Source organism: Tubulanus polymorphus, chromosome 6 (assembly GCF_964204645.1).
Source record: "Tubulanus polymorphus chromosome 6, tnTubPoly1.2, whole genome shotgun sequence".
NCBI classification, from domain to species: domain Eukaryota; kingdom Metazoa; phylum Nemertea; class Palaeonemertea; order Tubulaniformes; family Tubulanidae; genus Tubulanus; species Tubulanus polymorphus.
Genome location: NC_134030.1, coordinates 5201429 through 5219391, shown reverse-complemented (window position 1 = coordinate 5219391; position 17963 = coordinate 5201429). Strand labels below are relative to the sequence as shown.

Below are 17963 nucleotides of genomic sequence, written 5' to 3'. Positions count from 1 at the left end.
AGTCTCTATCAAAACCTATATTCCATCATTTCCTCTTTCCATTTCAACCTGTAAAAGAAAACAGTTTCTACGCCTCTCCTGGCTCATACTACATAGCAATGATATAAATCATGATATGGAGTATTTATGTAGCTCGTATGTTTGGCTTACCTACTAAAACTGTGAATAGTTACCGTTTTGAACTTGTTGCTCCCGAGCGCTGTTTACCTACAACCAAATTAATAAAATGCGCCGTGATCCAGGTACATACATTCCTCTGGAAGGAAAGAATATGCAAAAATGCAAGCTTCGTATTTGTGTATGTACAATAAAGTAAACTTCAGCCCGATTTTGACATATATTTTTCCCTTCGATTAAGAGTTTTTCCGTAATGAGTGAGGTCATGATAATGACTGCTTTGCTTAATCGTCAAAGAGAAAAGGCTCAACTTACATCATTCTGATCCCGTCGCACTGAAAATCACTACGCTTAGGTAGATGATGGATGAGAATAATTCCCAAGGAAAATATCCTAGCCAAGGATATGGTGCCAACATGCGTCCAGGATGCAATGAAGTGAGTGATCAGCTTTTGGAAACCAATAATCGAAAGATTTTGCAAACCAGGAAAACAAATGGAAATCGTGAACTATGGAGTAATTCAATTGAGTACGTTTTAACATGTATCGGGGTTGCAGTTGGTTTGGGCAATGTGTGGCGGTTTCCTTATCTTTGCTACAAAAATGGCGGAGGTAAGTCCGTTTTACATCTTTTTAATGTTCTGCGGTCCGAGCGCGGATGTTCGGATGTCATTAGTGTTAACTTAAATTTAAAGGGATAACGAATTATGCGCATTTTTTAAATCCACGAATCATTGAAAATACATAGTTCTTTTATGCAACTCTTCATCGTCATTTGCACCTTCAAACTAAATTGAATAATTCTTGTTTCGTAGGTGCATTTTTGATACCTTACGTTATATTCCTTGTATGTTGTGGTGTGCCGATATACTTCCTGGAGACTTCTGTGGGTCAGTACATGGGTCGTGGACCCTGGAAAGCATGGGAGATTTACCCATTAATGCAAGGTATGTATGTATGCGCCGTTTCTACTGTTTGATAATGCGCTGTATCTATAATTCAAATCTTTTGGATCATATTTGTTGATAATCAGGAATCTATGTTGTTCGAAGATGCTCACGTTTCTTTACCTCCAGGTCTTGGCGCAGCAAATCTGGTCATCACGTCGCTATGCGCCATGTACTACATCGTGATATTAGCGTGGGCTGCTTATTATTGCTACATGTCTTTCGACGCTGTACTAAGCTGGTCAAAATGTGGTAATGCCTGGAATACTGAGAGGTACGTCACAGATCGTAGAAAGCGCGTACATTTCTATCGATTTTCATTTGTTTAAAATTGCTTTCTATAACTTCTTATAAAATCGTTGAATATTTTCAGATGTTGGGATGGATCATTCAATGTGTGTACATCGGGCTTAAACGGAACTGTTGATAATAATACATCCTTGTGTTCCGAACGAACCGAAAACCAAACAGCTATTCGCGTAGATGCGGTTGTTGAATTTTGGGAGTACGTGTAAATCTGGAATTATGACTGTATTTTCATTAAACCTAGCCCTGACTCTTTTCTAATCGACCGATCTGTTTATTCTTGACAGACGTAAGTTGTTACAGGTATCTGGTGGAATTGATGAGCCGGGTGGAATCATTTGGCAATTAGCGTTGAGTCTTATATTTGTTTGGAGTCTCGTGTATTTTTGTGTATTTCGGGGAGTCAAGTGGACTGGCAAGGTAGCTTACAAATACTAACGCTAAGAGATTGGTGACTAATATTTCTAAGACTGAAAATTTATATTGCTTAGGTTAAGAAATCTGTAATACGTAACCATAAGAACAAGGGATGTATTTCTTTTACAGGTTGTGTATTTTACAGCGTTATTCCCGTATGTGATTATCACAGTTTTACTGATACGAGGGGCAACGCTGGATGGGGCCATTGACGGTGTTATCTTCTATTTGAAGCCAGACTTCAAATCGTTGCTTATTCCACAGGTGTGTAATACCTTTTTATTCTTAAAGTTACCGGGTATTCATTTTTTGTCATCAGCAGCCAAAGGTTCCCTGCGTATATTAATGCTAAAATGGTGTTTATCTGTGTAAACGTATGCGACATAGGGAAATAGGGGAGATTTGCGTATGAGTTTTGAATTTATGTTAAAGGTTTGGATCGATGCCGGCACGCAGATCTTCTTCAGTTTTGCCATAGGTCAGGGTGTGCTGATATCTTTGTCCAGCCACAACAAGTTCAGCAATGACTGTTACAAGTAAGTCGGCATGTAGCTTGGCGATCATGCCAACAAACGGTGCCGATCTGAACAAAAAGCTGCGATAAGAAGCTGTATGCGACTAGAAGGTGCAAAAAAATGAATATTCATTGGTGAAATGTCTGTGTTGTGGCGATATATAGAGAGAATCCCACAGTAATAAGACGAGAAAGATGAAGTCCGAAAACTAATAATTCATTCATTCGACGTTTCGACAATAGCCGGATAGTCATCTTCAGGGATTCCTGAAATGTCTGAATGGAAATTTCTGGACTTCATTTTTTTCGTTATATTAGTGTACGATTCTCTATATAGTGCATTATAAGTGTCGATCGCGAGCCTCTGACAGCATATTGAATATCTAGAGGCATATTGTATTAAAATCACGTTTTTCGATAGGACTACACAGCACTTCTGAAAACGTTTTCATTTGAAGTGATCTACGTAGTTTTTGAGAAGCTTTTTACTAAATCACTTGCCCTCTTTTCCATCTATGACTTATTCGGTTCGTATTTCGGTTCGTATTTCATTATTCAATGACGAGTGTTAAGTTTGTTCCACTCGACGACATAATTGCCTGAAAATTATTTCTGTTTCTATATTTTTCGTTACTTCCAGGCAATGTTTCTGGGTATCCATAGTCAATTGTGGGACGAGTTTTTACGCAGGATTTGCTATTTTCACCGTGCTCGGATTCATGGCCAAACAACAAGGCGTCCATATATCTGAAGTTGCCGATAAAGGTTGAATTTGTTGAGATAAACGATACCAAACCGCGTCGAACATCCAGTTTGTTCTTTAACTTTATCATCTTTTAATGTAGGACCAGGACTGGCTTTCATAGCGTATCCTAAAGCTATTTCTCAACTACCGATACCGCAGCTGTGGGCGTCTCTATTTTTTCTAATGATCATTACTCTAGGAATTGATAGTCAGGTAAGGATTCGATTGTAGTCGTCATGAGAACAACAAAGATTGATTTGAACATTTATTTTTGTTTCATTTTAGTTTGTAGTCTGCGAAGCACTGTTATGCACGTTTTCCAACGCGTTTCCACAGCTATTTCGAAAAAGCCCTACTAGAGAACTGTGTACAGCTTTTTACTGTGTGGTAACATTTTTGATCAGCCTATCTATGGTAACAAACGTACGTAACTGGAAAATTACAATGTTACTAAAAATAAGCTAAAATTGTTTAGTAAAACAGTTTACTTAACAGACGATACTTGACTTGTAAATCACACATGATGAAGATTTCTAACTTCAATTTATTATTCAGGGTGGAATTTACGTATTTCAACTATTCGATTACTACAGCGCTAGTGGAATATCTGTGCTGTGGGTGTGTTTTTGGGAATGTGTAACGATCGCGTGGTTTTATGGTAAGAGTAATATCCTTCCCCAGATATCTCACACGTTATGTGCAAATAAGTGAAGTAGACAGTCGTATTTTTCACAAAACCATCCGATTTTCAGGTGCCAACAGGTTTTACGAGAATATTGCTCAAATGATCGGTTACAAAATAAACCGATGGTTCAAGGTCGCGTGGATGGTATTGGCGCCGATTTTGACCGTGGTAGGTTGTGGAAATGAAAAATGGTTCGCCATATATACAGAAAATAATTATCGGTTCCAAATCGATGAAATACATTTTCAAAGAATGATACGTATATTACAGGGGACGTTTGTGTTTAGTGCCATGAAGTTTGAGGCGCCGAAATATAACGGTTTGTACGAGTATCCTCTTTGGGCTAAGATTTTCGGGATATCTCTTGCGTTACTTTCGATGGTTCAAATACCGTTAGTTATGGCCATCCAAATTCTCCGAACGCCTGGAAGTTTGAAACAAGTAAGTGTGAGCCGTGAAAACCTTTCAATAAATATCGATCAAAATCGTTCAACGGGTGATATGTAGAGCGATTCTCAACTTTTCCTTTCCAGCGAATGGAAGTCTTGACAACGCCAGCTACACGGGTAAATACAGATAGTCAGGATGACTTCTCTCGCGGAGATCAATTACATGAAACCATCAAACTAGATGTTTTACAAAACGGGGACAATCACAAAGCGACTGATGTGTGAAATAAGATTGTCAGGTTTGATCCATCATAACTTGTGTTTCAAGTTAGGATATTTAATTTATTGAGATGGAAATAAATGTGAATATTTAAATTGAAATATATCAAACTTATACTCGCCATGTTTGTTCGTTGTTGTCGTCGGGATATCTTTCAAGCGGTTTATCGCAACGAACTTTCCAAGAGATTGATTTGAAATAATTCGGTTAATTTCGGTTTGTAATTTCGAGTGAAAAACGTATTTCACTGTTTCTGTAAATAACGTTTTACTGTTACGTATAGTGTGGTAAAAACCTCCTCTACGAAAAACAGATACTTGTTAACAAATATTACATTCCTAACTGGGTTATAATTTATTCTTAATATCATATCCGGCTACAACTATATATCACTATATAAACATATTTTACATATAATAAACAACTGATGAATTTAACTATTATCATTATAAACGTTTTTACATGACTTTCTAGTTAACCTACTTTACATAACAATATCAATATACCGGTATGCACAATTGATATTACGTCATCGAACATAATATCTCACATTGCATATTATTATTATTATTATTATTATTATTATTATTATTATTATTATTATTATACATTTTTTCTCCTATCATATCGAACTATATATTCTATTCGTGCATCTGATACTATTTCTATATTTAATATTACGTAACGTGATCAATGGCTACTTCTCATTGTGTGTGTTTGATATATATCTATATATTTCGCTATAATATATGACATAATATATCATTTTAATATGCACGTAAATTATGCAACATTACACATTTATAATATGCTATTCTTCGTTTACCACCATACCCTTTATGTATGTACTAAGCAGTGAACGTAAAGGAACGCCTGATACATATATAATGCTAAGCGATTACGTTTGAATGGCAGACGATTTATGAAGATGAAAAGAGTGGAATGAAATCGTAAGCAGCGCGCCACATCACCCTACCGAGGTGGGGGAAAGATGTAAGATTCATCGTTGTTTCGCGTGTTCCTAACAAATCAACAAATAGCAGCCGCAGCAATGAACTCAATGATAAGACCTAGAGGTTCATAAGAACGTAAGACACTCTTTTGTCACGAGCGAAGATAAAGGCAAAGACGACCGGTGGACTTCGGTAGTTGTATCAACGATGATAGAGATAGCTAAACGAAACCAACCAGACCAATTACATTGCAGGATTTGACATCAAGTTGATGGTCTGTTGGACCCGATTTGCTGGGCTGATTCAGCCCTTTATATTGCCATCCGTGGTAATTTAGTAATGGAATGGGTTTCGGTAGTCTTTGTTATCACCTTGCTGCTGCTGTTGGCGTTGGTTATCTTGATCCCTCTGGACGTTCATGTAGTCCTGGAAAATACATGAATTCAATATTACTACGAAAAATCCTAAATTCTAGACCGTTGCCGCGCGACTCAGCTACGCAAATCCCGTGGTTCGATCAGACAGGTTGCTTGAATATCTTAAATACCTGAACGAATTGTGGATCGTAATGACCCGATGCGTTACGTTGGTGACTTGTTAATGCCGCTACTCTTGATGCGTGGTCAGTTGGACCAGTAGGAGCTGCTTGCTGTCCGTAACCCCCTCGACCTCCCCCGTAACCGCCTCCCGGCAATGGCGCGAACGTCGTTTTATCTGCTTCTTCACGTGGCCCTTCATCAAAAGAATAAGCGGATGAACGCATACAGCAATCTTTAGACATGAACTAATTTTGATGAATCTAACACAAATCTAAGACTAAAAACTTAAACTTGGAACATACCTCTTGTTGGAGCAACCATTGTAGGTTTGACGAGATTAGATTTAACAGGCGGCTGTGCAGCGCCTGTAGGACTAAGAAGACCGTCCGGGCCTTTCGTAGTGCCGTAACCATTTCCACGTGCTGAAAAAAGAAGAAGAAAGGATTTCTAATATATTTTTCATTCTAATCCCGTTCTCGAATATCAGTTTATAAAAGCTTATATTACGTTGATCCATCTCGGCTAATCGTTGACTAGATAAGTTCCTTGACATGGGATTCATCGGTACTCCGCATGGTTCGAGGTGAGCGGTCTCTTGCATCGTGTCAACCTCAGCGTCTACCGTGTCCGACTCCGGCAATACTGGCTCCTTAATGAACACGATAATCAGGACATAGATAGCGAATATGATGAGACTAGCGTAACCGTAACCCCTGAATGTCATCTCACTACCTGTAATACATAAACATTAACAGACTGTCAATCATAATAGCCCGAATCCATGGTACATAAGCCGCGATCATACGAGCGTTTTGAACCGGTCCACGCTGGTGCCAATCAAAAACAATCAGACCCGATCAAAAACATTGAAGCAGGCGCGTGCCAAATTGTAGCACGGGTCAAATCATTTCGCGTGAATACTTATTGGTTCATAAATTGCCGCCTCGCTTACCTCGTATCGTATTGACAGCGTTTCAGCAAATGTCACGGGCCCATTTGGCACCCTTGTGAACAGTTGTTCCCGGCCTAATTTGGCATGGGCCCAAAATGCTCGTGTCATCGCGGCTATATTATGTTTTATAAATGACGTATCACGTCTTTTAACTTACCAAAATTGGAGATGAAAACGCCACCGAAGATAGCTCCGCATCCACGTCCGAGCGCATGATGAATGCACTGCACAATACCCTGCGCTGATGGTCTCAGAGTTGATGGAATCGCTTGATTAACGAAGCTGCATACCGCTGACCACACTGCCGCATGGGTTAAACCTTTATGGATATAAATTGAAATTCCATTTTAGTGTTGAAGATTATCGAGATTTTATTACTCGCCATTTGATATTCGCTTAAATCGAACTATCTATTATCATAGAAGTTTTTTCTTTAAATTTCTTTAAATCCATCTCAACGCAAGGAGACTTATTTTCCATTTCTAAACCAATTTCAAATATGATTTTTCCTTTTGGCATGAATAATCTTTTATTAGCTGCCGAGAGGATCATGGTTAGTTTTATCAGATATCAGAGAACGCGCAGATCGATTGACGGCTAATAAAGCCGAACGATATAACATATCGTCACTGCATGTATGGCCACTTAACTCCATATCTACCCTCATTCTCCCCTCTCGGATACAGAAACTGTAATTAGTTGCCGTAAAATATCGATCGGTCGTATTTTTGTATGTCTAGGAGTTGATATACCGACAACTCGACTATCGTTGAATGCAATATTCATGTTCTGGACTCAGTTACTGGTTAAGATCAGAATGTATTCGGTCGGTGGTTAACAACATCGAAAACGAAATTTTTCCAACAAGTTTTACAGCTGGGTTAGGTTTCACATCCGGGCAAACGAAGTAAACACAAAGATGATTTTATTGAATCATTATTTTGGATTTAAGTTAGGTCTTGATTATGGAACGCTTCACTATAATTCATCCATCAAAACGGCCGAAGACCTAGCTACAAAATACGCTTAATCAAAATGAACGTTGCGTGTGGACTCGTGTGGCCGGTATTAGCCGCGTTAATGCACGAATTATATTATGTTTCTGTCGATCGGGAATGAATATGATGTTATTGATTATGTAAGTGACGTTGCGAGGAAAGGCAGGGAAAACATATTTTACCGTTACAAGGGCCAACTTCCTGCGGCATTTGTGTATGAACGTCACGCTATGTTAGCGAAACATTTCCGTTACCGCAGACGCCGGGATAGGTTAACAGGTCTTATTCTAAATGGACAAAATGATCTTGTAATATAGCTATTTCCAGAATCTCATTGTATTAAATTAGGCAGCCAGAAAAATTCATCCCAATCAGTCGCTTGCCGGTTCAGACTGAATGGAAAATTGTTTGGATGAACCGGAACCGAATTTCCAATTATGTACTTCGATTTAAAAATATTCTGTTAACTCGACCGCCGATCACACATCTATATCTGTACTTCGATTTCCGATTTCAAAATCAAACCCCCTGTTTCGCTCCCGGCATGTGTGGTGGGTCTGTAAGGGACACTCAATCGAAAAATCGAACAAAATTTACCAGCCAAATAAATAAATAATGGGGAAAATCCCTATTTTAAGATCAACAACAGGTCTTATTCGGCCAAGCGAAATACTCTTCGCCGGATACGTCTTCTTACGATGCCCAAAGTGGGGAAAAATTAAATAGATCGAGGACAAGGGTATTTCAAGATAATATATCAGGGGATGAAATATTCCCGTTCCTTTCGCGTATCCATCGCGTTTTACTCACACTTACCTTGCACAAATTCAAACGGTAAAACCCACCAAGGGTTGGACAGGTAAGATATATACAGGAATCTGCACACGTTACCCGCTAGCCCCAGACAAATCACTTTCGTAGGTCCTAAAAATATAGATTCGGGTTTGGGTTACCATTGCGCTCATACAAATGCGATAAAAGGTATCATTTCCGTGATAAACGGAATCGTAATTGAATAGTGACCAAAGGCTTTTTTGATGAATGTGGAGCTTGCCTAAAAAAGAAACGTCATTCATGGTAATATGCATGCGAATTATGCGTATTTTGTACTTTGCTTCAGGTAATAAACTCAATGCTGGAGAAACCTCGATTTCTTCCTTATAAATAAATGAGGCGTATTTCTTGCAATAATTGTGTTACGGCGAAGCTTCCAAAACACGTCCAAGTGCACCTTTGGGCATCATTTTGATGACACGAGAGCTTCAAGCGTGTAATGAACATTTAGCGAGAAAAGGCAACTAGAATAGGAGGTGAGACGAACCCAAGGTGGCTGACATTTCATATTCGTTCTCCGTCTATCTTTTTCTTCACCGGTGTCTCTCAATGCGGAGTATAGTTTGAAATATCAAAGGTGATCCGAACCACCGATGTCGGTGTGACTGAAGTGCTCTTATCGAAGTAGCGCGCGGAGAAGTAAATTAGATGTTTGAATCTGATATAGTCATTGTGCTCGATCTCTTTTGACATGGCAGTCCGAGACGCGATCTATCCGGCACGTTTCATTCCCCTCCATACGACGAGATGAAATGCAGAGTCAAGATCAATTCCCGACTCTGAGAGGCTGAATCCCGCGGCGCGTTCGCTATTGAATCGCTTCGACTCTACATCTAATTTTAAGGGTGATCGGTTTTTTTTTCAATTGGATTCCAACCTTAATAATCATAGCAGATACAAATGCTATATCATATCGATCGTACGTTGATATAATTATCATAAATACGCATGTTAATGAACGTAGAATGATTGGAATAATCAATCATTATGGCGGGGTACATTGAATATTCACTTGCTATGTTTAGCATGTGATCGATCTTCGCTGCGTCAGGTTTACATTCGAATCACGATTTACCATTGAAACAAAATGTCACTATCGACGCCTGTGTATAATAAAACTGTCGACGTGTGTGTTCGCTGTAACCTCTCTTGACGCTGATTTCGATTATTAAACTGAATATCGTACAAATTCACCACACGTCATCATCTCTATTCGGGTTCGAACCCCTTACATTCTCGTAGTGTGCCCGGGCAAGACACTCATCCTCATTGTCTCTCTTCACCCAGGAGTAAATGGGTACCTGGTCGGATAGATGACTCCTGAGCGCCTAACAGCTGCTCAGATGTTACTTCTCCCAGTAATAATACCGATGTAATGGAAAGCGCCGTTGAGCATTGTATCACAGTACAAATGGCGCTTAAGAAATTAAATTACTATTACTATTACTATTTCTTGCACACAAAGGCTCTCAATTCCAGCAGTTGAATTGGCGTTGAACCATTTACCAAGATAATATCTTGATATAACGAACTTTCAAAGCTGACTCAAGTCAGTTTTTAATTTCCCTCTCTAAATGAACAATAAACACAAACATTTAAACCTTGACACTTAATGGTGACCATCTGCATATGCGAAGCGGAATTTATACGCTGTCGATGTGTGACGTCATGCATGTATATGTACATGCAATCTAATAGGCTGGTAAGTTCTGTAATCCTCTGATATTAATGGACCATTTAATCGTGTGCTCGGGTTAGCCTTCAATCCATAACTCTCGGAAATTAGAAATCCGCCATTGATGATGGTGATGAAAACTCTATGAATATTCTCGGGAACGACCGTGTAGGTCAGACGGATATTGATCGCGGTCGCGTTGACCGTTTTATCACATTTTATACGCCATATTGGGTTTCAGCAAATATTTCGGTGGATGCGTGAAATTGCAGGTAAATTCAGCGCACCCAAAATCGATCTCATTATGGAAAGATACAGCGTTCAAAATATTATGTTTATGTAGATCTCCAAGGTGTATAGAGGGAAAAAGATTAAAATCTAATTTTCGAATGAGTGAATAATTAAACATATTGCCGCAAACCCGGGAGCAACGGTGTTATGCATGTTTGTAATTGCTATGCACGAAGGGAAGAAATGTAGCCTCCCCTTAAATGTTGGTGACAATAAATCTAATCGCTCATTGAGATTTTTACTATTTTTGCTTCTCGATGAATTTTCAATTATCTTAATGTTTTCACTGGTTTATAGTGAATCAATATGACTTCAAACTAACAAGTAATCTATAATATGTAAATGCTATAGCGTCTATTTCATAGCATTCTAGGTCTTCATAGATTAAAACTTCGTCATGTATTTTGCGGTGTTGTTTCGCAGATCTCGAATGATGATGTAACGTTTCGAAAAAGTATGACGTCACGATGTTTTTTACGACGACACTAGTCGAGTAACTCTGACGTCATCTTTGCAGCGTTTTTACGCCGACGCTAGAGATGAAATCGGGCTTGATTTATGACCTGATAAGACTGATGACGATGACCGACAGGATGATAAACAGTGAATTTATCACGGGTAAGCCCGTACAGCCAGCAACCAATACAACAATTATTATATGTTATATTTTTTCTTCTCATATATTAGTAATAACGACGTAACATTTTAATGAAAAAAAAAATTCTATTCGCAGGACGTCACAAAGGACAACTGTTCGACGGGTCTGTTTGAACCGCCACTTTTGTCATTGCTGGGAGATTGCCCCGATGCCTGTACGTCATGATAACGATAAGGAATCTCTTAATTTCCTTTTCATACATTTTCTACGCCGACAGATTCCACGGTGTTAGGTTGTAGTAGCGTCGTTCACAACATGGGCGCAATATATATGTCATTTTTCTGTCATCAGTGTTCTTGCCATTGATCTTCTCGTGTGTGCAGCAACTCAATCGTGATCATCAGCGATGCTCGTAGCAGCGCACGCTTTATGGACTACCTTAGATATATACATATATACATATACAGATAGATATCTGGGATAAAGTCGGTGAATGAAGCCCATCAGTTACCATAGTTACTGAGTGTTTTGTGAGAAATTTTCCCGTTTCGACGACGGGTTTGACGTCTCTGAATTAGGATCTTTAATTATATATGCCAACCATTTGAACATACAGACATACGTAAACGTATATACATGTATAAGTGTAGTCCTTACTGATAGAACAGGTACGTATCTATCATCCATGAATTAATGATACAATCTCAGTCGGGTGTTTGTCGCTATATTTACGTGTGAAATATTAATTACGACTGGGATTCTGCGCGTTGGTGTTTTATACGTGAATGATAAATCTCGACAGCAGAAATTGTAAGCCCTTATAACAATGAAAGAGAGTTACAGTTCTCCTAGCTCTAGCAGGCACCGGGAAAGAAATACGAAACCTGCGTAGATTCACTAACAAATCATAGGAAGAATCAATTGCTTTCGGGTCTGTTTTATGCGGATACGGTGCAGGAGAGAATTCCGTATTGATTCCCAGTGGCAGTCGCTATTTACGGCTTCGTGTTTCAATTGCGTCGTAGATAAAACTACACCGACGGATTATTCCGGAGTAAGAAGCACGAGGTGTGGGCGTACTGAGAAAAAGTGACGACTTATTTCTCAATGGCTCCAATGCAAAAAAGGAAAGGATCAGTTTTCTATCCCTATTCCGATTAAAAACAACAATTAATTAATGAAACTCATCACACTAATTCTCACAGCTAAGTGGAAATTTAATATGCGCAATACAGATTTCCTTCTACATTGTGTACAGTTGAACTCACTTTAAGTCGCGCAGTCAACGTACAGTCAAAGTCGTCACGGTTATGCTGAGGACTTATCCTTTCATGACTTATCCAAACGACGAGTTACATTAAATCGCAAATACAAATTGTGATTGCAAAAATGCGACTTAAGAAATGCGACAACGAAGTTTGACTGTATATACTACGGGTCGGATGTCAGTGGTGATAGGAAAGGTTAACTATGAAATCCCGTGGATTTACACTCCCACTGGTCGGACGCAGAATTGAATCCAATCAACTGCCGTCAGACGACTGAGAGAAGGATAATTCAGTTAAGCGATGGTAAAAGATTTCCGACAAGGCGACTACTGGCTGCGCGCATTCAGCATTCTCATCGATCAGAGCTGTAAGTGCACAGTCATATATACAAGAAGAGAATGGTTCCTCTGCGACCAGGGACAAGGTTCTTGGGAACGTCAAATAATTGTTTCCTTTCTATGCCTTGAACGGTATATGATATTATACGGATGGATAAATGAATTGAAATTTCAAATCAAATTGATTAATAAACGAGTATTTATGCATAACCATAGCAAATTCTCATTGTTAGGCAAAACTGTCAATGTCATTTTGAAAAAAATGGAGATCTCACGCATTTCACTAGTAGTGCTCCTTTGTGTGGGTGTTATCGTCAGTGCGAAAGACCTAGATCAAAAGAAATCAACGAGCATCAAGATCGATTCAAGGGAAAAAACAAATATAAACATCAAACCACCACCAGAACGTCCTACAGATAAAAACACTGGCGATGAGATCGGCTTTCCCGTTACTTCTTCAAAAGTAGCAGATACAGCAAAAGATTTCGCTGAACATATAAAAGGAAACGGCAAGGTAATTTCCCAGAAGAAGGAAAATACAGACGTTAACATAAAAATCGATAATACAGATGAGGAAGATGGGAGTGAGTCGGAGGCGGGATCAGAATCAATTGACGATGAAAAAATGATTAAGGAAGTAAAAAAGGAGGTCGTGCTGTTGAAAGAACAGTTGTTCGAAGAGCAAAATAAACAGGAAGTTCTCGAGACTAAAATAAAGGACGTAGAATCAGAAACTCCAGTTGGAGCAATCGTCGGGTGTGTTCTGGGTGCGTTGGGTATTACAGCAATCGTGATCGTGGCGGTTACCTACCAGAGGAGGGGTGGAGATAGCAAACATTCAGGCAATGATGGGGAGACCGCCGATAAGGAAAAGCCAACTACTAAGATCAAACGCTTATTTCGAATAAGGAAAATAAAGATACCGAAATTTGGAAAAGCCCAAAAGGGATACCGGTCCGTCGGAGAAGCAGAGGTTACAAATAACGATCACGTGAACGATCGAGAAACTAAGCACGAATCGGTTAGAGATCCTAACGACATGGAATTGAGTGAAGGCGAATTTTGATTGGCAGGATAGTATCGGATGGCTTTTATTTACCACGATGAAAGATCTCTTCGTGTGAATATATTTTAAGAATTCTTGTACACAATGTTCACATATGTCTTATCATGTATCTCTCCGTTCAATACGTACTGATGAGATATATCTCGTAAATGTCGTCGTCTTGAGCTTCTAGAGCTGTCTTCCGTCGTCTAACTCGGCAATTGGTTTACGCGATTAGGGAGAGAGGGGCTCTCACGGCGGAAAAGAGAGATCCGACATTCCCGAGTTCAATAGAAATCAACTCATTAATCTTAATGCATCAAACACAAGTAGCTCTGTAAGGCCATGCCAAACGATATCCGTTTTTCCGTTTCTATACCAGTTGCCAGTCTCGTATGCGAAACGCAAAATATAGGTTTACTGATGTAATGATGTTTTTTTGGTTTATCATTCATCCATTTAGTGAACAAACTCCACGCTATCAATCAACCTATTACCGCTTTGACAACCATACCGGTGCGCATGGCAAATCCTATCTATAAAATGGCATTCTTGTGGATTGTTGGTATGGTGATTGTCTAATACGACTGTACATAAAGACGACAATACTGTAGCAAACCCCAGCTGATGCTTACTTCCAAATACATCAAACATGCTCCAACGTTCTACTGTGATAAGTCCCTTGTGCATGTACCAAGTACTTTCCTTTTTTTCTTTTCTTCGAACACATCCTGCCGAGTTCGACGGCTCCCAGTTGAGTAATGGGTGAACATTTCTTAATTTCTAAATGGCTATAAAACCATCGCGTTGATTGTCACCCGCAGCAATAAATTGTCTCCTTACACAACAATCGTTCTCGCATATGCATTTCACGCAATTCTGGAAAATTTAATTACGGCTTGTTTGATGTGGAAGCACGTTGACCAACAACCGAATGTCTAGAGATTGCTCATAGTTCATTGGGAGCTTTGGGAATTGCAGTGTCGTGCTTCGTGCTACTTCATCATCCGAATTGATGCATCGATTTTCTCTGAAGAGTTATCGATCAGCACCGATACGCACAGAGAATTGTTACTCATGTATCTTCACATACGCATGTACATGCCGTACAGTTGTAATAATTTCGCTAATTTTCAAGTCAAAATTCTTAATGGGACAATGAAGGTCCTCCTGACAAAACGGTCCTAGTGGCAGCTAAGATTATATGTCGACTCAACAGAAATGTGCTGTCTAGCTCAATTGAAAAAGTATAATCCATAAGCCGTGTCAAGCGTAGGTCAAGGTCGTGATAAGAATACAGTTACTCCCAACCGAATCTAGCACTGTAGGCACCGATGGAAACTAATTCTAAGGGTGTGTCGTCTCAGTACTAGCGCAATGGAATTTTCCTCAGATTGTTCTTATCGATTAACACATTTTCATCGAACATTGAGACGATATATTGTGCATTGATACGACACGTCGTCGCAGTATGCAGTTGTACAATAAACTACCGGTAACTGGTACTGAATGTTTGTTAATTTAGCAGCACATTCTATTGAACAAATAAACCGATCGTATGTCTTTTCAATATGGGAGACATTTCCATTAACTACCGCGCTGTTAGCCAGCGCCTAAGGGACTCATTTCCGATATGCTTCTCGGGGAGCGTGTAAGCCGCCGGAAACGAACACCTTGTAACATGGCGCGTTCACAGGACATTGCGATGGTCGTGTTTATTTTTGTCATCAAGAGAAGACGAATAAGTGTGAAAAATAGTGCATAGTCTTAAGTGGGCCAAAAAATTTCTGAAAGAGAAGTTAGCTTTCCTGGGAAAAAAAAACGTTGGCAGTTGTTGGTTCAGTCAGATGATAGTGAATGGGCGGAGTGTACTTACCAACTTTCGTTATCAATCGTTTGCCGAAGACGAAAGCTACGATCTCGGAAATGTGGTTTATGATCGATGCGATACCAAACAGTGTAGGACCTCCACCCAGGTCTTGTAGATGCCAGAACAGGAAGGCGAATACGATGCCGATTCCGAATCCCATAAACCATATACAATACAGCGTAAATCCATGACGAATATTAGCAAACAGTTTCATAACTGTTATCCAATTAGGGAGAGAATCCTTTGTATGGGGTAGACCTTTGACCGCATCACTTACTGCCGTATTCTGAATTGCATCAGGGTCGGCGTTCATAGTTATCTTTAGTGGTTTCGGGTGATTAGCATCGGTTTCTATGATCGGGTTCTGGCCATCTTTGGCAATATTCGGGTTAATTTCAGGTTGGCCGGCTACTTTTGATTGGTAGCCCATGTTTCCTTGTTGGTTATCTTCGTTCTGATACGATGGGTTCCATATTTCTTCATCGGAATCCCCGCCGCCTTGGTTAAAGAATTTGGTTTTCGGCCACGCTGGTCGTCCAGCGATAGTGTCGGTGACTTTCTTTTTGATCGTATGTGTGATCTTTGCCAGTGGTATAGACTCACCCGGAGCGTCGTGCTTGAATTTGAATTGCGTCGCCGTTAACCAGGCCAATGACATGAAGACGGTAAAAACCGCAAAACAGATAGTGTAGTTCTTTTCACCGATTTCGATGTGGTCGCACGGATGGTCGGGAAAAGAAGTAGCGTGATCCAAGGCGATTCCGGTAAAGAACATCGCAATCGCCCATCCGAATGACCCGAACATGCGCTGTTTACCATAGAGTTCAAGGTCATCTTCTAGATATATCAAAGTGGCAGAATCTGCCAATGTTAGAGCGGGTGAACTGAAGAATTCACCGATAACGATGATCAGTAAAATAAGTAAGAATGTTTCTGCTATTGCTTTGGCTTTATAGATTATGCTACTGAAGCCGGGTTCGACGAGTCCCGCTACATCAACGTCATCTTTGTTCGCAATGTCGTTGTGGTCTACGGCGTATGGAGACTGGCCGAACGGACCTTTTGTTTTTGTCCGCGTAGCCGTCATGCGCTTCGTTCGAATGTGCTTCGATACATCACCGCTATGCCATTGACTACCGACTAGACCCGGATCGATCTCCGCACCTACGTTATTCAGTAGCGTAGATTCCCTTTTATAGAGGGCGCTCAAATCTCGTTTGTACCTTGCATCCTCGAATATATCATGCGTGTCGTTGTGTTCAACACGACACGTGTACGGCGGGGGTTTGATGAACGCCAGGGCGAGCGTGAAAATTATCCAGCAAGCCAACGACAACAGAAGCATCCATTTCGCCTTGCGGAATCGATTTGCAACCGTGCCCCAAAATGGAACGCTACAGAATTCGATGAACGGCCGAAACCCAATGAGGACCCCGGTCTGCGATGCGTTCATTCCTATTTGTTTGAAGTACACACCCATCAGAGGGAATAGCGAACCGAACGCCGAGAAAAAGAAGAAATAAAACGCTTTACACAAGAATAGATCATAGTTAACGTAAGTGAACAATCCGTCGAGGATATCGCGTTTTAAATTTCGACCACCCGGTTTCGGTGGTGGTTGATTCATATTGCCGTTTATCGTGATAGTTTTCTCCTTGTCTGGTGAATATCCTTGATAGTCCGGTTTATCGGGCTTCGTTATAGAGTCGACACGTACCATATTTGGTGCCGCTGTGGAAAATTGCGCCATACTGTTACTGTAAGTACGATTCCGACGGAAATAATTACTAATCCTTTAATCACCGATAAATTCCTGTAGGAAAGATCTAAATTTGTGACAATATGACGAAGTTAGCTGCTCACCAAATTACAGAAATATTTCAAAACACTTTTCAGCTTTTCCGACGATTGTAGGTTACCTTATCCGAACGTCGACTTTCCTCGTGAAATAGTTTTGCGTTAAAAAGATTCACTGGATACTCCCTCGCCGTTCAAAAGGCGAACTGGTTTAGTTCGTTGGTAGATCGGTGATTTCGATATGTATTATCAACTGGTTGAGCATAAACCCCAGCATCCACCTCCCGCATCCACTGCAGCTCTATCGATGATTATGTGTCGCTACATTGAATATACGCGCTGATACGCGAGCGCACATTCACTCCTGAAACTATGGATGAGTCGATCGTTTGTCATAAATGTTGT

The 17963-nt window shown here is 40.1% G+C and overlaps 2 protein-coding genes across 2 annotated transcripts; one reads left to right on the top strand and one right to left on the bottom strand.

Moving 5' to 3' along the window:
• The first annotated feature begins 365 nt into the window (after nt 1–365).
• LOC141907023 (sodium- and chloride-dependent taurine transporter-like) lies at nt 366–4423 on the top strand. The gene is made up of 14 exons (XM_074796561.1): nt 366–729; nt 933–1064; nt 1194–1338; nt 1438–1569; nt 1658–1790; nt 1917–2051; nt 2220–2323; nt 2942–3066; nt 3147–3259; nt 3332–3469; nt 3602–3704; nt 3799–3899; nt 4002–4172; nt 4265–4423. The coding sequence occupies exons 1-14, from the start codon at nt 477–479 to the stop codon at nt 4403–4405; spliced, it is 1926 nt and encodes a 641-aa protein (XP_074652662.1). The 5' UTR covers nt 366–476; the 3' UTR covers nt 4406–4423.
• A 936-nt stretch (nt 4424–5359) lies between these two features.
• On the bottom strand, nt 5360–17481 carry LOC141907253 (major facilitator superfamily domain-containing protein 6-like). The gene is made up of 7 exons (XM_074796841.1): nt 15768–17481; nt 8659–8766; nt 7002–7163; nt 6400–6624; nt 6195–6314; nt 5901–6085; nt 5360–5779 (listed from the first exon to the last, which is right to left on the bottom strand). Exons 1-7 carry the CDS (start codon nt 17479–17481, stop codon nt 5687–5689), a joined length of 2607 nt encoding a protein of 868 aa, XP_074652942.1. The 3' UTR covers nt 5360–5686.
• Between the last annotated feature and the right edge of the window lie 482 nt (nt 17482–17963).